We start from the raw sequence: 26,102 nt of genomic DNA on the forward strand, positions 1-26,102 counted from the left end.
GACACTCTCCCTGTGACACTCAGGTCATTCTGATGAAGGTGAGGGAGCTTTCGGTGTCACTAAGAGCCACTAGAAGACACTTTTGCTTTCCTTGACCCTCGTGGATCCCGCCCATCACTTGGTCTTTGCCTGGCTTGCACAGGGAGTGCTGTTCGATGGAGTGGAGAGCACTCGTGCACAGGCCTGCATGAAAAATTATCCACAGCCTTGGGTGAAGGATATGCTTTGTTTTCTAATTTGAAAAATGGTGCTTTGTCCAAGCCAGGTTAAAGTCTAAATACCTATAGAAGTACTTATTTGCAATAGGTAAAAGGGACAACACATTTACAAATGTTTGTAACTTTGCAAGGTGAGGAAGGTGGATAGACAGAAGAAAATCCGTGTTTAATTTGTTTGTACCAAAAAAACCCAATTTTTTCCCCCTCATCCATTTCTTTGCCTTTCGGTCCAAAAACTCTCAGGATAACTGCATTCATCCCTTCTCTTGGAGGAAATCTTAGCTTTTACACCCAGTCTCCCTTTCAAGCCTTCTAGGCAGTGTTGCTGCTGATTCCTGTAGCTTGCATAGGAAGTAAGTATTTTTTTGCTGCAGTAAGAACCATAATATTTTCCTACTTAGCAAATATGATTTTGCTTCTCTTTTTTATTAGGTAAGTATTTGGTATTTCTCACAGAAGACAGCACTTTTTGCTGAACTTTTTATAATAATATCACTGTGTATGTTAAAAACATACATAACAAAACCAGTTATATAGTTTGGAATACCCTGTTCTTTTCTAATCAGATAAACTTTAAGAAAAAGTTAGGAAAAATTGTTATTTGCAGTTTGTTCGAAACATATTCTTTATTAGTGTGTTCTATGGTGGCTTACAACCTTGCTTTTCTCCATTTTTAGCATGCAAAATAGTAACAGCTAACAAAAGAGCCTTCACTAAACACTTTCCATGTCTTTTTCATGTACACTTTGACCTGCGTAAACATATACACAACTTGTAGGAAAATGTAGTATCTGCCTACACTCACCATCAAAGAATGACTCTCAAGAAAAATGGACCAACATTATAAAACAAACTATATATTTCCCATTAATAAGAATAGAGATGTCATGTTTAATAGCAGAACTGCACCCTCGTTGAGTTTGCAGATATTATGAAAATTATTCATGGCAGACAGTAGCCAGATGCTTGATGACTGTTGGTTTTGGCTCTTAAACAGCAGGTGGACATGCAAAAGCAGTGAAAGGATGAGCCCTCAGGTTTTGCATATAGGCAAAATCAAAACATTTTCATGAAGAGGAACCCTATGTGCCAGAGTTAAATGACCTGTGGAGCTACATGTTAAATACTCTTATTACGCTTTCAACTGTAAAACATTTGTAAATTTTGATTTACTCTTATGGCAAAAAGTGCATCTAAGAGAGCTTTCAGATAAATTTCATTTAGAAGAAAATTATAGCCATGTGCACTTGCAAGGCAAACCAACAAATTGGATTAAAAAAAAGCAGTTTCCTGGAAAAAAAAAATAATCCTGAGTTTATGTGAAAGTTATGATATGTGTTCTCCCCCCCCTTGTCTCCTCGTGAGAATCCTGATAGGTAACTTTGTGGCTGAGGTGTACTTTGAGTGACTCAAAGAAGCAAATAATCAGATAATGGAAATGCTGTTTTCAGTTATTCATTCACAGCAGATCAACACATGAAGATGAATTTTTACCATCAGTTCAAGTTTTGCACTAACTCTAGTATTTTCCTCATAGTACGATTTGCTGATCCACACCACATATCATATTGAAAATCAAAGAAAAGAACATTAGCAAAAAAAAATTTTTTGCAATTTTTCTTATTTTTTTGTTTCACTTTCATTTGAAAATTAGGAAGTGAAATCCTGCTTTCTCAAACATCTATTCCTTTAATATTAGTTATGAATTATGCTTATGTACAAAATAATCTGAAAATCTCATGGCAAATATTACAGAGTCACCATAATCTAATAAAAAGCCTCTTCACATGTGTTTGCAACTACAAATTAATACTGGATTTTCTCCTTAGAAATAATTAAAATTAAATTCAGTTCTTGTGACTTCCTTCCACTCAAATTGTTTCTGCCATCAATGGAAATACTTTTACGTTTATTTGAAAGGGATGAGCACACAAAGCACTCTGCTGAGAACAATTTACATCCATAAAGGTTATATGTTCTCTCCTAACTTGGATACTTTGTATGAAGAGATTTTAAGTGTTGTGACGCATAGTCTCCAATAATAGTACACCGCACTAATTTCCTAGACAGGGAAATATGAATTAGCAATCTGTTGAAGGCCTACCAGTAGTTCATGGAAATCACGACAGTTCTATTCAGACAAGGCTTCTTATGTTTAATGTCTTAGTTTCTCCTTTCTTATTACTTGTAGTCTCTGTATAAAGAATGTGTTCATTGTATCTTCAGTGGTGCTTGTATTCCCTGCAATATTTTGATTTATTACTGTGGGAACAGTTAGGTCACAAGCATGCAATTATGATTTCAAAAAGTAATAATTCACCTCATTAAAAAAATTGAAATTCATATCTGATGGTATGCATATAGAAAAAAGGCAATAGCAGAATAAAAGCAAATCTGCCTTTACTTTTAAATATCATATTTTGCAAAATATATCTATATATTATACAGATACAAGATTCTTCATCCTGACGTTCTGTTACAGTATGGAGACTACCCAATGTACCATTGGGTACTGCAATTAGCTTCTTAAGCAAAAGCTGGGACAAAGCAGGCAGTTATCCTCGGAAGGAGCTAACCCACTAAAGGATATAATTGTGGGCATTATCAGTCAGTTTTAGATTACTGGAACAGAAATGAAACACTGGGAATGAAAAACCTGCAGAGTTTTTATGATTAATTATAACTCACACTTATTTTTGATCATTTAAAAAGATACTTTTCCATAGGTCTCTGTGTTGTGACCAGGAGAATTCCTGTGTTATGAAATATTCTATGAAATATTCAATTTCTGTGCTGAAGCTCTTAATTTTTAGAAGATTTAACAAGATTAATGTCACTTACAAAAGAAGTATTTAATTGTTAAGAATGAAGATAAGTTTTAAATTTTATGGATAAAAACATAGAGTTCAGAACTTTTGTATATATGTTATTATTTTGTCTTTGAAACAGAGCTGGGTCATCAATGTGTTGACTTAGAAGACAATGTTGCAAATCTTCTCAACCTGAACAGGCAATCGAACCTTGGTCTAACCAAGAGCTTAACTTAATGACTTAACCAAATGTTAAGTCATTTTTACATGGTTCAGTATAAATGGGTAAGAAAGCGCTACTGCTTTATGTAGTCATTTTACTCAGGAGCATTACATTTTTACGTTCCATGATACTTCCACTGCTTCAAGAGAAACCATTACCTTCCCACCTGTATACTTCAAGTACTTCACCTTTTCATGAAGCCCATTAAAATGAATGATATAATTTTAGGAGATGTCAGAGTAAAAAAATAACCTTCACTTAGAAACTATTACTTTAAGCTTCTTCTACTTTCGATTTGAGAAAGTTTTTCTACAGTTGTACCATTTTTTGTCCCTTTGCACAAGGGGTCATATGGAGGTCATATTTGAGAATATTAACTCAAAGTGCATACATAAAAAGAAGGAGGTGTACAGACACTTTTCCCTTTTACATGTTTGAGTAAGTCTGACAACAGAGCAAGACTGCTGCAGCATTGTTGTCAGATAGGTAAGCAAAAGGATGAATCTCTCCGTCCTCCTTGTAAAGTAGTAATAATGACTGACTGTGAAGAAGGTTTTGTGTTAATTTTAGCCACAGGAAATAGAATCTTTTATCTCCTCTAGTAAATTTTATTTTTAATTTAATAATTTTAATGGACTAAATTGGATTTTTAATGTCTAATTAATTTATCTAATTAGTATTTTGGAAGGCTAGATAAATTAAATTGGAGATAAAGAAAATCTTGTCATTTATTTGACCTTTCCATTACTCTATTTCCATGAGTTATTGGCAGCTCCCCCCCAAAGAAAACAATGTGCCTGTAAGAAATGGTTAATGCTACCAAAGTGTTCTGTGGTGCTTCAGTTAGAAAATGTAATAATGCATGTTTAATTACAACTATGATTCTGGTTCTGTAATTCTGGGATACCATTTTGAAACCAAGACTCTGTGTTCAAATTCATTCAGTTATCAGTGGTTCTGTTTTCTGGGCTATATGGGGTATTTTCTCATCAGCAAGAAAGGGGATTTATACCAATGTATTTTCTCCTATTCTCTTCTCTCTTCAAGTTAATGACTTGACAGTTCCTGCTTCTGATCTCTGACACTTATATTCTTTTGCAGAATCTGAAAGACTTTTTTCTGAATAACTCTGATGATGTTGTACTTCTTGTCCTACAATCCTAGGGTATCTTTTTTTTTAAGCTAATGTAGCTTGCTACTTTTTTTTAAAAGACTTGAAAGAATGATCATATTTCATCCCTCACTTATCACAAATGACTTTTGGGACTTTTGACAGGGAGCTCTAGAGTAGCTGTAACAGGCTGGAGAATCTGTCCCGATTTTTTTATGACTGTGCAGAGGTAGTGAGGGTAAGAAGGCAATCTGCTTCCGAAAAAGAGCCACTTCCTCCTAGAATAGCATTTCACTTCCTTCTCTCTCCAATGCCCACAAAATGCTTAGACATCTCAGGAGCTGTCTTTACTGTAAAGTTACTTTTACAGAAATGCTTTAGTTCACCACAACAAAAAATCTACAAGAACATCAGAGAACAGAAAAAATTAAGCAGGCAGGCCTTTTTGTTTATCTCACGGCTTTAAAATATGAGCTCTTCCTAAACAAATTTATGGGTGATTTTAATGGAATTTGTATATGTGTGGTTTATTTTGATCAGCAAATTCACTTTTGAATCCAAAGCTTAATCTTTGCAGCTTGTATTCATCTTCATATTAACATGCACCTCAGTTGCACAGTATTACTAGTAATCATTTATTGTGCTTTACCTTAAAAAAGCATTATGAGAACAAGCTGCCTACTTTACAAAAAAACCCCAAATTCTCTTTAATTCCATTTCAAGAGATGTGTGCCATTTATAAACAAAGACCTGGGGTTTAAATTTTAATCTCCTGGCAGTTCTTGGTTTCTCCAATATCCTTTCTGAAAGAAAAATCCACAATTGATTCACATTTATTCTTGTTTCATCATTTTTATCTTTCACTACTGTATGAACATGTTTTTAATTCACTACAATACTTTCTCCTCTTCTTGTTTCTCACTCTTCCATTTTACTCATTTATGATTGCTTGGTGTTTTCTTTTCATCTATTTCTAAAGATGCTATAACTTATTTTGAAGTGTCCCTTAAGGAACTTTGACTTAATACAAAGTTCAAAGTTCTACCCTCTCTTTTCTGTGACTTCTAACACCCTAATTATGTGGTTATCAGTACACTGTGATCATTACACAATGAGACAGGTTACTCTTGTTCCTGTTTATCACTTCAGGACAGTCATTACTGCATGTGACATAGGGCAATCAGAGTGATCTATGCCAAAACTAATACCCACAGTATAAATCTAAAGAGAGCTGGGAATTTTGATGGGTGAAGGTTGGAAGACATATTATCTGACTAGTTCCCTTCTGCCAATAAAGTGGATATGTCTTATTCTGTCAGTCTTTCCCAGTAGCATTACTCAGAACATGGAGTTTCCACCCTCCCCCCCAAGTTATTTCCACTGAATGTTGTGTCAGTGATCGTTTGCTCATAGCCAGCAGTACACTGGGACTTTAATAATGATTTTTTAACAAGCTTTGGGGAAGCAAACACTGAACACTTAATCCCGATCAATGCAAAACTCTTCATGCAAATAGCCTAGAAAGCAAATGAATGTTTCACCTGTTATATAAAGGAGTATTTCCTCATTCCTGATTGTCATAAATTTCATTGTATATGTAATCTGTTTTCCAGATCTACCAAGTGAATGGATCTCAGTACGTTCATTATACACTGGCCCACTCTGGTCGTGATGTCCAGGCTTCCAAAATGTTCCTCTCTTTATCCTATAGGTTCATCTTCCATTCAAAGAGCCCCAGTGCTGAAAACTGGAAAGTTTGTTTGACCAGTATTCTCCTCCCAGTTGCATTCAAGACTATGCTTTTGACAGAAATTTGCTCCATTAATGAAGTGTGCTGTTTCTTGGGCCAGTTTTCTCCCCCCAGTTTTAATTATAGGCCCCTCCCTTCCCCCACTACTGTAGACATTAAATCCCTTTTAATACTTTCCTGCCTGTGACAAAATTAGAAAATTTCAGATTAAAAGTCTTTTCCAGCCTTTGATATTTCTCATTAGCTGAAACATTTGTCGCATTTCTCTGTTTATTGAGAGAATTATTGTGGTACCAGGGCACATATTTATGCTAAGTTTTGCTTGTGCTTATGGTTTTGTTGAGGATGCTGTGTAAAGCCTCTAATCTATCTCCTAACTTGTGACATCTTTTATTTATGCTTGAGGTAAGCAAACACATAGATGCTTGCCTGAGGTAACACCAAGCTCTAAATTGCTGGTAGCCTAGAGCTTTTACCAAAACAGGGGAAGCTATAATTTATTTTTCTTAATTGTGTTATTGCTTACTTTACATTTCATTAAAAATACACTCAGAATATCTGGTGGGGGTTATGCTTGGCCATGCAGGATCACCTAAATATTTGAGATTCTGCAATAATTTTAGAGATTAAAGATTACTTCCTATATTTTACCTGTAAGGAAACACTATAAATGAAAACATTTGAGAGTGGGAATGAGGGAGAGTGCAAAACATTTTAAATTTACTGTCTTTGTTTGAGATTTGTTCCAACATTCCACCCACTAAAATAATAATGACGTTTTGATGCTCTCTTTATGTGTAAAATATATGGATTGAGGAGAAGGTAATACAGAATTTAAGACATTACTCTTCCAGTTCTGCTCTTTCATAGATGTCACTCTCATGAAAGTAAATGTTATTTTAATTCTATGACAAATTTGCATTATTTTTATAAGGAGAGTGCCTAAGATTCACGAAGTCAAGGTGCTGAAACTTGTTCCTGCACACTTTCGACATAGAAGTGAAGCTCTCTTGTTAGGGAAAGTGAAAGTCATCCCACACTCAATCATCCAGACCACTTGAGACTTTAACCACCAGAGCTCTGTAGTCCCACCATGGTGGGTGGCTCCACTGAACTGACAGGTGCCCCGTGTTGACTTCAGACACATACACTAGTGCAGATGTTTTCCCTTCTGGCTTGACCCTGGGTTTCCCTGAGCAGTGCCTCAGGCAGAACTTAACTAATTAATTTGTGACAAAATGCATCTCCGAGCAGGATGCCTCCAGAGAGGGACTCAGAACAAAGAAATGTGGCATTTGTACGCTCACAGTCTAAGTTTCGTGCCCCTCACATGACAGTTCACCCCAATAATTATATTAGGCTCAGTAGTCTTCATGTTCTTTGTTGGATCTCTTCATTGCCTCTATGCAGGCTGTTTATTCTCTTATCTCTCAGGTGTCAGCTTCGACCTTCCTTGTTTCCTTATTTTCCGGTGTAAACCAGATTTGGAGCTGCCTTAAGTAGGTAAAAGTTCAGCATATCTGGGTGAAAGTTCACAGCTGGTGGCCCAAGGCTTCAGCAGGTCTAGCTACTGGTGCTGTATTATGCAAAGTGACTAATTTCCTTTATTTTTTTACATTTCTGAAAAGGGAAACTCTTCATATGGAGCCTTTTCCAGCATTATCAGTGGAGAAATTCCTATTTACATAGATTTGATGTTAAACTATAAGAGCTAAGTCACTTCTAAATCCTTCTGAGCATTTGTAGATATTAGAGAAATTATTTTTGGTCTTATTTGTTAAATTCAATTTTATATTAGACTAGTTTTAGTCATGGCTTAATTAAAAAAAAAATGATGAAGGCAATTCTAGTTAATGTTATATGAATTAGAATGTGTGAATGTATCTTTTTTCTCCATCTAGTTATGTTACTGTATACTCATATGATGTGCTGCACTGTTGTTTAAGTTCTGGTGTAGACCAGTTTGGACATAAACAAAGTTCCCCAAAACAGAATGTGTGAGACAGGAATTTTGTGCTAATTGACAAACAGACATGGACACTGAAACCAGGCAGCTGAAAGCAGACCATAGTTCTATGCCTTAAAAAAATGCATTCAATATATGCAAAATAGCATTTTAGATTCACAGTTCATTAACCCTTTCCTCTGAAGAGTATAAAATAATCAAGATGGGCTTGACAAAAAAAGACAGTGTGAGGAAGTTCTGAGGAACATAAACCAAGAGGGTTTTCTGAAAGATTTCTATCTTACGAAAATCAAGTATAAAATCAAGTATTAACTGAACTGTTAAGATGTTAATTTCTAAACCATATTTCATATTGAATTTAAAATAATATCAAGGAGACATTTACATTTAATATTCAGATTTCAAAGTCCAGTTTTAAAGCAGTTTACAAGGATATGATCCCAAGAAGATGTCATAAATTTTATTTTCTATTTTCCCTGGAATATTTTAATAAAATCATAAATTAAAAATCATTTAGCTTGGAAAAGACCCTTAAGATCATTGAGTTGAATAGAAAACCAATTTTTAATTAAGTAATATAAGTTTAGTAGTACTGTGTCTACTTTCTGAAGATGTTTTCTCCAAAAGGCAACAGTTATTTGGGAGAAAATTCTCAGTAAGGAGTGAACTGCATTGAGGTATATAAGTTTTTGCAGAACTGGAAGACTGGAAGTAAATAATAAAGATCACAAAGAGGAAGTAAATGCAAAGTAACCTGCAGGCAGTAAGTAAATCTGTGTACATTGGGGTGGAAGTTTTGAATATGAGTACATGAGAAAAGAAGAAGCTGCTGCTGAGGATAAAGTTGGTCACATGAGCTCAAAGTTTGTGGAAACTTGTGTGTCTGTGTAAGGGTCAGGTTTTAAGATCAGAGTTCTTCAAAAGTTTGTCACTATAAGCTTCCCCCTTGCATAGTATCACCGTGCCCTTGGAGCTGTTTTTCTAACTTCTAACAAGTAAGAGATTTTTTTCTTTTCTTTTTAAAGGAAAATAAATTTAGTGTGAAATGATGCTATTGTAGGTGTTTAAAAGAAGGTGGGAGCCAGGGGAAAATGCTAAAGACAGAAAGGGAAAAGTTAATATGAAACATAGCAACCTGGTGATTTTGTAATTATAAGACAGAAACTTTAACACTGTCTTTGAGTTTTGTAGGTAATTGTAACTAAAAGCTGTTATGTAGATCCAGACAGGAAATTTTATGTTTACAGAATGAATGAGATCTGGTTTTTATTAGATAATAAAACATGAGCACATGACCTATGGTGCTGGAGTGGAAACTTCCTCTTTGGCTATAAATGAAAGAAAGCTGTACTTGTTTTCATTTTTAAGTTTGGTGGGAGGTAGTGATTCAGACAGTGTGAACTGAAATACAAAAGGATTTTCAAAAATGAAATTAATGACTTTACTTTTGTCAATATGCTGCAGTCCCACATGAAAATTTGTGAATACCTGAGGTGGGCAAGTTGCCTCCTAGTCTCCATTTCTTTCAAATGGTTTGAGAAATTAAAAAGATTTTTCTCACACTCAAGGTACAACTTTCATTTGTGGATACCTTCAGAAAAATGTCCAGAATGTCTCCCAGAGAAAACTATACCATTGTCAAATCCTTTGTCATAAAGAGTATTTGTAGATTGTGCTCTCCTAATATTTTAATCAACCTTCAGTAGAGTTATCAAATTTTTTTTTAAATATATCATAGCAGGCAAATGATTGGAGCTATTGAGGAGCTCATTCTTATTATCACATGTCCAAAATATGAGGATGATGAATTTTCTTAGGAATTACTTATATGTGTCCAAAACACTTGTGAGTTCATGACTAGTTGAAGATGTCTGTTCTGGCAATTCTTAGGCTGCATGGCTACTGAGAATCATAAAGAAGCAGATGTGATTTATATTCAATTTTCTTCAATTTTGTGCAGAGGACAGTTCAGTTGCACAGGAGAGTCCAAAACTTCAAGTCCAAATAAAACTAGAACAGAGATATCTGGTGTGGAGTTGGCATGGCAGCAATGTTTTGCAAAACAAATTATGCCTTGGGTTTTTTTCTTATTCGTTGCTTTTTTCTTTCAGGGTTTGTTTTGTTTGGGTTTTTTTTTATTTGCTTTGGTTTTGTTTGTTTGTTTTTTTCTCCCCAATCAATTCTGAGTTATTGACTCTCCTCCTTGGACTATAACCATGGATAAAACTATGTTCATTACATTGGCAAAGTCTGCTTTACAGATTTTTACATCATTATAAAAAACCCCAACTGTAACACCGTTAGACACATGTTCAGTATTTTTCCTTTTCTGCTGTTCAAGCTGCTTTTACAGGAATAGTCTAGGTGTTAATTTGTGTGCCCAGAGAGATAGTATTTTGATTAAATAAAGTAAGAGGCTAAGGAGAAACTACTGGTCCTACAGAGATGGAAATTTGTCTGTCATTTTTATTTATTAACACTTTGCCTTGGAATATATTCCTCATCATATCATTCAGAATCTCAAAAAATTTTGATTTTACCTTCAGATTAAAAATTCTTCAGGAGCCTTGAAGGGGAACAGTGGGCACTGCTTTATGATTTAAAAATAGCAATACTAATTATTCTAATGTAAGCATGTCTCTACTCCCTCTCCAGACAGATCCATGAGATATTCTTTTTATTACTTTACTTTTGGTAGAGAATAAAATTAAAAGCTAAAATAAAAGCACCTTCTCTATCCATTCTACTAGTGTTCAAGAAGTGGGGGAATTACTGTCTTTGTAATTATATAGCCTTAGATAAATTTTTCAACTCTCTTATCATCTCTCTCATGACATGACCCCACTCATGTGGGGATCTTCTATCTGCTTCACATTCCATTATTGCTTTTTCTCTCTAAATGACCATGCCAACAGAATGTTAATGGACAGAATGTATGCTAAGTAATAATAAGCTACCTAATGTCAGAGTTTAAAATCAGCACCTCTAGAAAGTTTAGCTTCTCTAAATAACCCCATAAACCACGGAAATTTGCAAAAATAGCACGTGTACTATTCTATTTGCGGAGCTATTAATAAGGAGTTTCTTGTAGATGTTCTCTTTCTAAAGAGAACCCATTCTGCTGAGAGAACTATCTTCTACTGACTGTTAAGTGGAGTTGAGTCAGTTGGAATCACTGCCATCCTACAAGACTTCACCACCCTGTTCAGGGTTATACAGTTTTGAGACAGCAGCCTCCCATGTTATGGGTAGATCTGCCTCCTCCATCTGAGGCCAAATCCCAAAACCCCAAGTGTTGATTTAAAAATGCCATTTTTCTTAGCGGGTATTTGAAGGGAACATTCAGGAAATTCAGTTTTCTCTGACATCTGACAGCAGCAGGATGAGGTAGGTATTTGCATGTAAAACTCAGGAATGTCTAAAAACTGAACAAGTAAACTAGGTTGCCTGGGTTAAAATGGTTGTTCATCTCCCTGCAACGACTGGAAGGGAATATTTCGCTGTGCCCTTAAAAAAAGGTTGCTGCTTTCTTCGCCATTCTCTTCCTGAACATTTGAATTCCTTTATTTTCCTCTGCTAGTTCTGAGTAGGCTTAGCAGAGGCAAAGTAACAGTAAAGGATTTTCTTAAATAAAATAAAGCAAAACTCTATATTTCCATACCAGACTTTGCTTGTTATTCTTCCTTCATGACAACTTCTTCCTTCATGACAACTAAGAGAGATGATCAGAAGGACAGGAACAAGTAAAACAGAATCACATGAGATGTAAATCTCTCTAGCTTATCTTGGCAGAGCACAAATATCTATAGTCTTCTGAATATAACCAGGTTTTTTGTGTTCTGTATGCCATCAACTGAAATTTGGCAAAGTTCCTTTTTTTGGGGGGAGGCCCTTTCGTGACCTGCATCTTTTTCTTTAGAGACATCTCTTGTTCACTCAGTTTTAAGTTCTGTCTGAGAACGTAAAAGACATTGGTTTCTTTTCAGTGTTTTACTGTGAACGAAAGCAGTCTTAATGCATGTCCAGACAATATGTAGTATCACTAATCTTAGGCATGCAATAGGCCTTATCATTACTTCTTGCTCTCTAAATTCAGTGAGACTTAAACAGAAACTTTTTGTATTTCCTTAATATTTGGTTTTAATGTATATCACATATGTTTTATATAATACATCATTGTAACAAGACCAATCTATAACAGTAATTTTGAGATAGCTGTCTAAGGAATAGTAAATTTCTGAAAGCTTGTGTATGTGAAGGGAAATGCATCTACATATTTGTATGTGCTTTTGCTACTAGACTGAACTAAAGCCTCTCACTCACAAGAGTCAGTTTTTCAAGGTGATGTTCTTTGGGGTCTGAACATTACTTTTGAAGAAAATCTACTACCGCATGCCCTGAACATCCATGGTTCTGAACGATTTAGCTGTATGCTTTCAAAAATCATTTTTGCATACACTGGAGTTTTATCTTGATACAACGAACTCAGTACTGGCAGATCTGATATGCCAGTTGCTTTCAACAAGCCTGCTTAGCTGTAATAGAGAATATAAGATTTGAGATCTCGGGTGACAGGAAAAAAAATCACTGATATTCTGCTTTAAGCAATAGAACTTGACCTGAAAAGTAGTAACTAAACTGTTGTCACATAGAAATGCATATAAGGTTTCTGGCAAAGGCTAAGTCTTTTGAGTCTTTAAAGGATTGATTCTACCTGAGCAAGTAATCTAATTTTCACAAGAAAACCAAAGTCCAGAAATGCAGGAAAAAATAAGAAAACTATCCTGAGGTACTACAGTATCTGGGGACTTAGTGCTGTTAGTTACTTGTGTTGTGTGTGTGTCTGTGTATAAATATGCCAAAGAAAATATCCTGCATATTTATAAACTACTGGACATAATAGCGTATTAAACCAACACAGTGTGTTTTCTATATCTCTTTATGTATTCTCACTGGCAGAAGGGCTTTTACTACCTGTCCATATTAATGTAAAAGGTCTTTGTAGTGTCTCAACTTCAAAGAAGTCTATCATAAGAAAAGAAAGCAGTAACAACTGTCATGAAACCCAGAAATCATTGCTAAGTCCTTTGAGGGTGAAATTTGAAGTGGTTACATTTGGCACTTGATTTTGTTTTAAAGGATGTCATTTGTCTTGAGTTGCAATTGGGGGTAATGATAAAAAAGATGCTAATTCCCTCCCTCAGCTGTTATTCTTTACTTCAGCCCTAACCCCTTTCAAAGAATTTCATTACTCACTGACAGTAGTTTGTTTATTGGGAGTTATTACTAAGGCTCTAGTCACTGTCACAACCTGTCAGCTCAAAATTAAATTGACTCAGAGCTTCTGCATTAGCAGATACATATGGTAGATTCAACAGTCAATTTTGAAATTGTTATAACAGATTTATTAGTATCTATTAGTAGACTGGCTGACCATGATCAATAGTAAAGAGGTAAGACAGCTTTTCTCCCTCCACCCCCAAAGGGCACTAGAATCCTGCATTTTTATTTTGCTACTAAGACTGTAAGTCTGAGGGTTTTCACTTCTCTGTTGCGGAATGTGGGAGGTGTGTGGACATGAATTCAGTTGATTCTTTGGAGTACTTCTTCAGAAATAAAAGTAATACTAGTCACCACGCAAGAGGAAGGAGTATCCACATCAGTTATAGAGTCTGCTCTACCCTACAGCTTTTTTTCTAACTCAAATAGGTTTTCCATATATGGATTATGTATTCATTTTAGATTTTAAATTTGTATACACATACACTTACTGGCCCTGAATATCTGAGAGATGATTTTTAAAACACTTGTAGTGTCTGATGGCATTTATTAGTAGAAAATACCCTTTCATTTTTTTTCTCCCTCTCCCCCCACACTGTTCTATCATTGGGTTATGCTTTAGTTCTTGTTACCTGTTTTCTTTTTTTCAATATTTTTCAGGGCTATGAGGGCAAAGGGTTGAGAGTTTTGCTGTGTGTTTTGAAGATGGCAAATTTCTGCTGAGTGAATGTTCAGAACTGACAGTCTTCTGGTAAGAAATTAAAACAGAGCAAGAGATCTGTAGTCAAGGTCAAGATCAGGTTTTATACTTGACCTTGGCAAGGAATGCAACATCTTCTATCTTCACATCAAAAGACAAGATTGTCAAAGAGAACTGAGACAGAAGGTGGCCAAGGAGCCTGAAATTTCTGGGCAAGTCTGTTCAAGGTCTAAGATTTTGTGCTGACCACAGAAATATAGACAAATGCTGCAGCATTTCCATTTCTAGTCTTTTGACTCAGCCTGGCATCATCCGTCCCACAGTGTCAGGTCCCTTAACATTGTTGTCTTTTAACTAAATCAGTTTAGGTATGTGCATGGAGCAGCTGAATCACATGTGAATCATTTAATATGTGGATCTTGTCCAGAAATTCCATTCAGTTTCTTCTCTTCACATAGGAAGTTATTATATAAAATTATCAACTCATGTGGTTTAAATCAAATCAGGATTTAAACATTTTCTGATAAATTAATGACATACAATTAACTGGAAATCAATTGACTAATTCCAGCCTAATGCCAGCAGTACAGCAGACATGCCTCACTCCATACTTACAAAACGTTAATGAATACTTACAAAGTTCTAAATACCCTTTTTAAAAGTAATGCCAAAAAATTTTCATCTTGCACATATTTCTTTCTCCCCTGTGTGTAAGCCTTATATGAATCGTTACTGGCATGCTCACTATTTTTGGGTTCCCCTATTTGGCTGCCCTGGTGGAGATGAGTTTGCTCCAGCTTTCTGCAGCTCCCAACAATCTGGGGTCTGTGCACTGATGAGATAACAGCCCATGAGCTCATGAGTCCACGAGATAAAGACAGTGAGATCCCTTACCTATTACTGTCATGAGCAAAACAGACATAACTTAGGAAAACTTTTAATTAATGAGTCTGTGATGATTAATTAATCAGTCCGCACTGAAAGAAAGCATTATAAATGTTTCATTCTTCTTTGTGTTCTCTCAGATCCAGATTTTGAAGAGACACTTTTTGAGGAGGCCTCTGAAATTTTTTTTCAAGCTCAGTGGAAGAGGAAGGAAGCCAATGGCAGCTACAGCAGAAACCTGGAATCCACAGTCTAAAATACAGGTACAGTTGGGTAACAATTAAATTTACAAAAGCTATGATAAACCTGCTAGCTAACCCTTCAAAACTGTGCTTTTGTCATGCCTTTTTTTCAGTATTCAATGTGTTTCTATTTTTTCAGTCCGTTTCTTCTATTCAGATGAGCATATGTACTTGGTAGCTTCTTGGCAATAATGTTATATTTGGTTCCACTTGTGCTAATGATATGCTAAGGAAACCTTATGTATTATCAGCTCCTAATTGTAGATTGAAGGACTTCTACCTTAGTGCTTCTGCAGGTGAGGAAAGGCTCAGAGATTTTGTGTAGAATAAAGCTGATGTAGGTTGGAAGGAAGTTGGAAAGGAATATGAAGTGACTCTTTCTACTGAAATGAACCACCGACAAATTTAAGGGTGACCTATGGATTTGGAACTATATTATGGAAACAAAGCTAAACATACTGTGGAAAACATAGCCAAACCCAACATATTTAGGTTCTTCATAAAGAAATAAGAGGGATTTCTAGGATCAGTAGGGGATTAATGTTATACAAAAGGGCTAATATCTATTTCATGAAACTTCTCTTTCAAGAAAAATGCTGTGTTTTTATTTATTCACAGTTCTTTCCTTCATTCTGTCACATCTTAGAGAGGTTGTGTTTGACACTTGCAGTAAGTGTCAATACTCTATGGCAGTAAAACAGTAAGAAAAAATATTGAAATGAATGGAACAGTCATTAGGGATTATGGATATAATTTGTCTGTAATATCTATTTATTGACCTCAAAAACACATTTAAATTTACTGCTTTTCTCAGATTATAATGTTCTATTTTTTTTCCTTTTTAGAGGCAGTATACATTTGTGAAACTCACACTCAAATTTAAGTTATGCAGAACCTTAGGCTTTTGGTCATAACCCATCTTTCCTCTCTCTTTTAGTCTGAAATAAATTCTGCATTCTTTGTAATTACCCTTGTAACATCCACCTTGTAGTGTTTTCACTGCATTGCTTACACTACTTTAAACACTAGAAGTAATTTCTACACTACAAGTGTAGTGTTTAGAAAGTGAAATCTTTTTACAAAACTTTCAGAAATATCTTATTGTTTGTATTTCAGGGCTTCACCTTATTTGTCAGATTCTCTAACACAATAACATAGTAAGTATATGCCTGCAAAAGCATTGTAGAGCTAGTCTGAAACAATTTTTGTCATCACATCAGTATTTCAAGTTTATAATGTAAAAAAATCTTCATTACAAATAGAGATATTGAAAACTTATATATTAAATGAAGTAATTTTCCCTGTACTCTTTACCATTACTGACTTCAGTTTCAAAATGAAGTGTTTCAGTGGTTTCAAAACCAATCACTCCCATTAAACAAAAGCTGTTCCTGGTGGGGCTCCATTGTGTTGTTTTCTTTCTCCCCTTCCTCTTAATGGATTTCTGTCAAGACAAAACATTATCATATTCAGCCCTCTGAGTAACTTAAAATCAGCTTTGAACAATTATTGGTTGCTTCAAAATGCATTGCAAAAATACTACATATCCTGGTGTGTAAATATCTCAACATTCTGCAAGGATTTCTTTCAAGAGGCAAATTTATTTGTCTGTTAACAAATGTTTTTGCAAGGCAGAGAGACATATTATGTTAAAGGCCTCTGAGAACAAGTTGAACAACTCCAGAGTTTTTGTCCCCTCTTAAAGAAACACAGATCTATTCCATTTGACCTATAAAATTAAAAGGGGTTTCTGTATTGAAATAATATGCAAGACAAAGTGATTTTTGTTATGTCTTCAAATATAAAATTATTGACCATTTTCCAGTGTTATCTGTGTACTGATTTTTATAGAGAGCTTCATTGTCTTGAAGAATTGGAGAATATAAAATAATTTTTAGATTGTTAAGCTCAACGTGGTGACTACAGGGAAGTTTCTGAATAATTCAAATCCACAGTACTTGTTTTACTTTTTATCTTTTCTGCTTTCTGTCTTGCATTCTTCTTTCTTTCCTGTATTGTTCAGTTTAGGTTATTAGAAATTACACAGATATTAGTTTCAACAGCAGCCAGAGCAAGCACGATCTCTGGTTCACCCTTGTCAAGTGTCAATGCTGAATTAATTGTTCGAGTTCATGTGTTGCTGTCAACACAGCTGTCCAACACTCCAGTGTCTCCTTACCTTAGTTTATATATTATTGATACTGGTTTGCAAATGTTTGCAAAGATGTAGTGCATCTTTTAGTCCATTCTGTGAAGTATTTAACCAAACTGAGCTATACTGCAGTGCCGGAGAACAAATAATGCTAAAGTTTATTTGACTTTCGGCTCAGAGCAGCTGCAAAAGTGGTGGAGAAATGAATTTTGAGGCATTGCTCTGAGCCAACCCAAATTTAGAAATATCCACACATCAAGTGGATGTTCTTTATTCTTGAACATTGTAAGTTGTTCTGTTAACAGAAGTTTATGTACAAATGACTAATTATGAAATTTGATATCTGTACTAACACGAAACACTGTCATCCTTCTAGCTGATTTTCTTTCATTTTAAAGTTCTAGAAGCATTCTTTCTTATCGTGGCAGCTAAAAATACCTTCCCTTAAATAAAATGCTGGTCCCATAACTAACCTAATTTATACAACAGCAAGATTAATTTAGTGGGAACTAAATCATCTTTTCCACTTCTAATTTCCTAGGACAGACTCTTCTTCTCAGAGAAAAGCTTAGAAGTTCAGCATTTGTATTATCTCCTTGGAAGGTTACTTAGGATTTTCTTGCATATTTTCTTCCTTCTACATCAATGAAAGCCTAATATCCCTGAATTTTAACCCTTTTTTCTATAATGTGGTGTGGAGTAGAAACTCCTCTATGCCAGCCTGCTCATTTCCAGAACTAGTATTATATACATGAGAGAGCAAATGGGCTCTTCTTCCTGAGATAAGTAATTTACAGGATGTTAAGTCTTTTGCTTCATTTTAAATGAAGAAATTATGTGCCTGTGTCTCCCCCTTGTGGCATGAAGATACTTTGACCAGAAATTGTTAATCATAACAGAACCATTGGAAAAGAGCACAGCATTTCATGGTTTCAGATTTTTCCATTGCTATAAATTTTCTTATGTTCCATTTGTGTGCTCTTTTAATTGAACTGTTAAGAATTCTCCTTGAGGTGCAGTGAAAGTTTTAAGTTAAAATTTTGGCCAGATTTCTTAAGAAATCACTGCTACGTAGCTGACTATAAAGAGTGCCCAAAAGTAATAAAATGTTTGCAAGCGCAAAGTTAATTGAGCTGTCATGCAACAGAAATTATAGTTCAGAGACAAGCTAAGACACAGACTTGTCATTCAAGCATGAGGCTGGTAAGCATGAACAGAACTTATCAGCAGCAAACTCTTATAGCCTTATATTCTTATATTCTGTAACCTGACACAGGAAGGATGCTCCTGGGAACCTCTTCTGACTTTGAGGCATTGTGTTTTGGTTTTTTTTCAACTACATGAGATAAGCGGCAACCCCTGAAAAAGGAAAGATGGGCTTCAAAACACCTTATTACAACAGAAACAAGAGTTTGAAGTTTCTGTGTCCCAGGTGAATGCCTTAACCACACAGCTTTAAAGTAGACAAATGTCATCTTGTCATTATCATAAATAGGATAGCTTTTAACAGGAGAGGCTACTAATGAGCAAGTACAGGATTTCTAGTCTGGTAGTTGAGGGGATTTCAGAAATCTAAGCAACGCTTTCTCTAAGTCAGATTAAGTACAGGTTTGAAAACAAGAGTAAAGGCTTCAAGGAAAATGATCTTATTTGCAGTCATACATAAAGGATTTGCACACCTGTCAGACAAAGAGGGGAAAAAAATTTCCAAATTTCCAGAAACTTTCTGTAAAATCTGACATACCTGGTCAGAGAACTGGGATTACTGTGATTTGGCAGTGTAGGTGTGAGAGACAGAATAATATCTAAATTAGCATGAGGCCATGGAGTAGTTGTGACTTACGCTGTGAGCAGTTTAGGTGTTTTGGGATCAGAACTCTCCGCTTTTGAGAATACTATACCCATCTCAGTGCTTTTGCAAGCCTGAATACTCAACAGCTATTATAAGCATTCTTATGATAGCTTATAATCTTTTTTCTCATCTATAAAATATGTGAAAAAATATTTTTGTTATGAGAGGTCAGAATCTAAATCAAAGTAAGCATTTTTAATACTTTTTGTGAGAAAAAGTTTTCAATATTATTGGTTTTTTCCCCATTCACAGAGAGATTAGTTTATTTATTTTGTCTCTGATAAGTTCCACTTTCTGATTCTTGTATACAAGAAGGATGTTTGAAATACTATTTGAAATGCTTAAAAATAAAACCAGTCAGAAAGTGGGCTTATGCTAATTCTTGGAGCATAGCAAAATACCAGATTGGAGTTAATAGAGAAAAAAATTATATAGCACCTATATAAGTCAGTGTACCTGTTGAACTGTGACTAATTTTTGTTTCATATCATTCTAACATTTCTTTCATATCTGTCCTGACAAGGTCAGATTTAGATGTTTTAAAGGAATTTCCTCTGTTCTTGCTGTATATTTCTATAGTACATATTTTGCTAGTAAAATTACATTACAATGATCCCACCTGTGTAAAAGCCATATATTACGTCATAAATAGCAATAAGAATGCCAAATAAAATGTAGAATAAAAATTATATTATGGCTGAAAAATAATATAAAAAGTATTTTGCATAATTTCTTTAGGAAGTTTACTCAACAATCAATTTGTGCCCTACAGAAACTACTACTGCAGATATGCAAGGCAAAATTTCAGTCTGTCTCTAAGATTCTAGGCTGGCATTTAGAAAAGTCATGTTTGAACTTCTAGATGGAATATATTGATCCAGAATAACTGGTGGGCACTAAGAAATAACATCATTAAGGTGTTCCTTTTTCTACTATTGGAGAGCTAGAGAGCTGACTATCCTACTGTGACTGGGAAGCTAAATCAGTACAAAATTTGTACCTGTCTCCACTGGGTGGCAGCCCAAGCTCTTCTCAGACCCGAAAGGGAGGGATTTCTCTTTAGCTGAAAAAACCAGCATCAGTCAGCACTTGGTAAAATTCATGAGACTTTTCTGTACATCTAGTGGGTCAGGTATTGGGCCCTTCATCTTCAGGGAGTCTCCAATTACTTCATAGCAAGATGGTCTCTCTTCTGCTAATGGCACTTCTAAAGGCAGTTTCTATATTGTATTTAATTAGATTGTGATTAGTTCACACAAACTGTTTATTTAAAACGACGATTCTGAAATTAACATCTTCACCTTGAACACTCACAGAATTCACTGGAGATATCTAATGGATTTAAGTAGCCTGTCTGAAAATTATGGGGAAAACCATGCACTGTGTTCTCCACACAGCCTTATACTTTAAAGCATACTGAAGCACCACTGAACAAAGTGAATCTTTACAGTGTTGAGAGATAGCACCTTTGATCCTCTATTCTAAGAGGCTCATGGTCGTGATTGCAGTCATTACTGTTGTCTGTTCAGCTGTAGTCTTTCTAAGTCTCTCCAGTGGTGTTCCTCTCCTGCTCTGCCTCCTGTGACACTGGTGAGAGATGCATTGCTAGGATTCCTTCCTTCCAGCTGGCAAGAAACAAAGGTCACAACAGCTTCAGGTGACAAGGATCACATTGCCTTTTCAGGATGGTGAAAAGAAATTGCAGTGTCCTGGCCATGCTTTATAAAATGTAAATTTCCTTTAGGGACTGGAAGTTGTTATTTATTTTCTGCTGGATGCAGTTTCATTTTTCTCTCTTTTCACTAATTTTAATGGATTTTAAAAAGAGTTTCTTGGCCTCACACCATATATCACAATTTAGTCAGTCTTTCACAAAAAAACAGCATAGTATAAGAAAGAAAATTTTACATGACTCTGGTGTACAAACCATATTCTTTTAAATAGGTTAGTTTAACCTTGGATTATTTCAGACACTTTCAAAGATTCCTTTAGGAAAGATTACACTGTTTGCCTCCAGTGTACATATAAGGTAATGGATCCTTTTTTTTCTATGGACAATCCCAGTAAACTGTGTTTCACTGAAATAAGACACCAGCTTTGGAGTTTGTCCTGGTTTTATCTCAGAACTGAGATCTGTGCTAACAGCTTCAGAGCTGTGTCAAGCAAAAAGATGCATTGTACACCACTTTTCAAAGTCTTTTGCTTCTCCTGTATTGAAACACAGGACCTGAGAGATTTACAAAATCAAATCTAGGCAAAAATAACCTGTTAACAAAAAGAATAATCTCTGAAGAATTTATCTGCACCCTAATCTATAGGATTTACGTTACAAGTTAGTGCCTCGGTTTGAGAACCTAAGAGTTCTTGTAAATGTGTTCAGCAGAGTTTATTTGGAAATTCTTACTGAAATGAGTGTTTCATACCAGAAAACATATGAAGGACAATTAAAGCTATTTTTAGTTTCACAGGATGAAATTTCAGTTCTGAAACAGAGGTGTTTCTGATAAACCTGTCCTTGGGAGTTGGATTTGACTTTTTTTGTTGCTTCCAAGCTACAATGAAAACATCCTCTTGCATTAGTTTCTTTCTTGCTCTTAACAGATGGGAAGTTGTGATGCAGGCTGCCTTAGAGCCCAATGGCTCTGATAGTGCAACCTGATGCAGCTGATTGTAACCCACCAGAGAAGGTTAAGCTCTTCACCCTCGTTCCTTAACTGCACAGGAATTTCTCATAGCCAAAACAGAGATACATCATTCTTAATTTCCAGGAGTGGCTTCATGAGCTGTGGAAAAAATCCAGTCAGAACAAACTACAGACCATCCTCTAGCACCAGAGGTCACCATGGACATGCCACCAGTGGCAACTGTACTGAGCCCCTACTGTGAATGCAGAAGCTCATTTTGCAGCTTTTACTCAGATTTGCATGAGTTACCTGGGGGTTTTGTGATCACATCTGTGATCACATGCTGACAGCATTTTGAGAGAACAGGCTTTCAAACAATAGCAGTTTTTGGAGGAATGTTTTTAAGAGTGAGACCTGGACTGTAATATTTGCTTCTAAGAAAAAGGAGAGTGAACGAGGACCTCAGCTTTATCTCCAGATGTTTTGACTGCACTTGACATATCTTCCACCCAGACAAATTACTTAATGCCTACAATGAAATAATGCATCATACCAAGAGGCAGACTAACCTTTCTGTGCCTGTTGCTTTGCAACATGGTATGCTGCCAAAGAGTCTTCTGGTCTTCTGGAAACAACCTGGTCTCTGCCTGCATGTAAGTCAGTCTGTGTGTCTCACCTACCTCATGAAAGAGGGCTTTCACAGTTAATTTCTGTGAAGTGCTTCACAATTACTATCTGACAGATGCCTAAATACAGACCATGGTTAGTATGATAGAGTAACTAAAACGACCTTTACAAAACCATTTTTGCTTTAAAAACCTCTCCTCTCTCCCAGTGCTCTCTATTTTAATGTTACCTCATCTTCTTTCCATTTAATTCTCATCTCATACCTTTTGTTTCTTTTCACTGACCCTTCTGGACAACTGTTTTTGGGAAAGCCTTTTTATATATCTCTCTTTCCCTTCTCTCTCTAATAGATACCATCATCTTTTAAAGAGCAAGCACTCCCTCCCTCAGCTAAGTACTATCTTGGCAGGCAACTGTGGAGGAGGAGTCTTCTTTAAAAGGCTCTGAAATTGTGTTGTTAAAAAAATATATAAATAAAGCAACAAACCTTTTAATAGGGCTTTGAACAATCATCCCTTTCATTCCCTTATGGCCTATTGTGCTTCTGGCTTTTTTATTATTTAGTGTGCTTCAAAAAAAAAAAAATCTAAATGTTTTATGTTAAGCCATTAAGAGTTTATTTGGGTTGAAAATAAATAAATAAATGTGATGCTAGCAGTTGGGACCGTAAGCACATAAACAGTTGCCTGGCAAAGGCAACCTATAGGAGGCACATCAGAAGGCCAGAATAAGCTTTAGTAAAAGACCAGAACAAAAGCATCACCAGCATTTGTTTCTGGTAAAGTACTTTTGCATGAACCTGACTACTGGAGTGGCTTACCCAGCTTTTATCTTTTTCAAATTCACCTCACTTCCCCCACCCCTCTCTACAGCATCACTCCAAACTGTAACTCATGGTAATTATGTGGAAAAGAAGGAAACATGGGATTTTTTTGAATCTTCTTTTGTTTTATTTTTTTTAAACCACCTGATGGAAGCATGTGACTGGTTGGTATCCAACATTGCTCCTGGAGTTATTGTTCACCTAACTAAATGTTTTTTCCATGACCTGCCTGAATTTCTTTCTTTTGTGTATTTTAATTTATTTTTTAAAATGTTGGGTGTATGTTGCAAATAGCCAGAAAAAGTGTTTTGTTCCCTTCTTTCTTTATAACCCCTTCCATTTTTGTTTGCTTGTGATCCCCAGAGAATTCTTTATCAGACTGGTGACTGCAGCTAGGTCTCCTCTGTGTGCATAATTGGTATCTTGCTTCATCTCAGTTCCCTAGTGGAGCTGTTGGGGAGAGAGAGAAGAGTCTTTGCCATTAAATGCATTATTAGGTTCACATTTTAGCTCCCATGTGACCTACATTTGGCAAATCAACATCACAACTTAAACTTTCTAACCCTCTTTCTCCATGAGATTGAACTATATAGTAGTTTTTGAAAAGCACACATATAGACTGCAGCTGATTTCATTAAATTAGTAGATTGCAAGAGGTAGATAGAAGGAACTTCTGAGAATCTGAGCCTGATTTTGCTGTCTTATTTTTGAGACTCATAAATAAAACGATCTGATACTCCTTGTGAAGTTGAATGGAGTCACTAACAGTCCAGATCTTAAAAATTAAGAGCACAGGTGTCTGTCACTAGTCAGGCTCCAAAGGAAAGACAATGCCTTCAATTAGTGCCATTTTATGTGTGGGACATAGAATGTCAGGTTGCAAATGACAAAAAGAGTTTCTAGCACACATAACCTCAGGTGCATCAAAGAGCAGAAATCCACAGCACAGAACAAGAGAACATGAAACTGTCTTTATAATACAGTGACATTTTCATTTTTTCCTCTCTTGTAACAGTATTGCTGATTTTTATAGAATCATAGAATATTCTGAGTTGAAAAGGACCCACAAGGATCATCAAAGTAAAAAAAAAAAGTTCTCTTGTAATAATAGGAAATAAGGAGAGTGATCTGAACACGATTTTAATTGCTAAATTCCTTTGACTCACATAGTTTGGTAGATTTCCCTATAAAAGCAAGGTGTTCCTTTCAAAATTTTGTTACAGGATCAATAACAGAGAAGAAAAAGTCAGTCAGATATTTGGACTTGTGAGGCTTAGTGTTTTATAGACCTGGCTCTTGTGTACAGTCTTCTGTACACAAGACCTTGTGTACATTTGACCTATTCAAAAATAGGTACCAGGGCTCAGAAAATGCTTAAGAGGAAGACCTAACTCAGGTTTTCCCAGTACATAAACAGGGATTATAAACTTTCTGACCTCATAGTCATACTGTGAAAATAATCAACCTACTGTATACTGCAGTATTTCAGTAGGCAGAGTATGTGTTCCTGAGATACAGATAATTAAGTGGAAAAATGAGGTTATTGGGAAAAAGGAAGAATATGTATACTGTTCTATAATGTACTACTAATTTTAATGAGATGAGAAGAACTTGTAAGATAAACTTGGGCTAAAAATTTAAAAAATATATACAAAAATCAGTGGAAAACTTCCTATTGGTTTCAGTGTTATTTGAAGTCTACATTAAAAAGTAATAGCAACTGGTGTGGTATGTGATTGCTTTTGAAGAATGGTAATGCTTGACAAAGCACAACAGCAGCCTCTGACCAAAGACTGGTTGTTTGTTGGCTGTTGAGAAACAATCATATTTGTTTTAAAAATCCTGTGTTAGACGATTTTTCTTGCAAGTTCACTCACTATTCCCATTTTAAAGGCATTGTTTTCAACTATTGATAAAAGAAATGTAGCTAAGTGTTTTAAGGTTTTGTGTATTTTTAGAAAACTTTTACATTTTAAAAGTTGTACTTTTGCCATCCAGTTATTGATCATGAACCATTCAGCTGTTGAAGTATATCAGCAGTTGATTGTGCTTTATGTCATACCTGGAATGATCCCTATTCCTGCAATATAGGTTTGGAAGAATCTACATCACAAACCTGTGAAAGCTTATAAAGGTGCAGATCCAGACCACACAAAAGGAAATGCAGACTCATGTTTATTTTACAACATAATGGCACCATGTCTAGTATTTTCTTCTCACAAACATACACCACAGGTGTTTTATAACACCCATCTTTTAGAACTTTGAAAACATAAGAAAAACTATTTACTAGGGAATTGTTAAGGGAAAAAAAATCAAGCATGGGAGGGGCTGCCTTGTAGATAAGAAGTGGGGATGGTTTGGATTGTGTGACAGAAAGAGGATTCCGATGATGGTCTGACAGTTAAAGAATGAAATTACAAGGAGAATAACAAGAGCAATTCTTATCTTTGCAAACCTGGAAAGAGTTGTTTGTGATTTGTTGTGAGTATAAAGAAAAGCACTGGAGTGGCTTACTGTGAGTAGAGGCCAGTGATCAGTACTGGGAGTGCTGGGTCTGTACAGTGATTGTTTTCCCATAGGGACCTGAAAAAGACATCTACTTCTCTGACAAGGTGTGGCTTTGTAACTAGTGGGATAAGAGATTATAAGGAATAGACAAGTTTAAAATAATGAAAGTGGGTGTAGGGGGTTTATGATTTTGGGAACACTTGAAATTACCAAACTGAAATAGTGAAGTTCCTCTCATATTTAGAGCAATCCCAAATTGGTTTAAGAATTTGGTTGTTCAATGAAGCAAAGTAATAAAGTTGAGTCAGAATTCCCACTTTGAGTTATA

At 35.6% G+C, this 26,102-nt stretch overlaps 1 protein-coding gene across 2 annotated transcripts in view; it reads left to right on the plus strand.

Moving 5' to 3' along the window:
• The window catches only part of ST18 (ST18 C2H2C-type zinc finger transcription factor), a 232,405-nt gene that overhangs the window by 36,457 nt on the left and 169,846 nt on the right, over nt 1-26,102 (plus strand). For both annotated transcript variants that reach the window (XM_064653296.1, XM_064653305.1), the window contains exons 2-3: nt 14,019-14,109; nt 15,084-15,206. In XM_064653296.1, the coding sequence (XP_064509366.1) occupies nt 14,086-14,109; nt 15,084-15,206 (147 nt within the window). In that variant the 5' untranslated portion in view covers nt 14,019-14,085. The remainder of the gene's footprint in view (nt 1-14,018; nt 14,110-15,083; nt 15,207-26,102) is intronic.

The sequence above is a fragment of the Pseudopipra pipra genome, chromosome 1, assembly GCF_036250125.1.
Source record: "Pseudopipra pipra isolate bDixPip1 chromosome 1, bDixPip1.hap1, whole genome shotgun sequence".
Classification (NCBI taxonomy): Eukaryota; Metazoa; Chordata; class Aves; order Passeriformes; family Pipridae; genus Pseudopipra; species Pseudopipra pipra.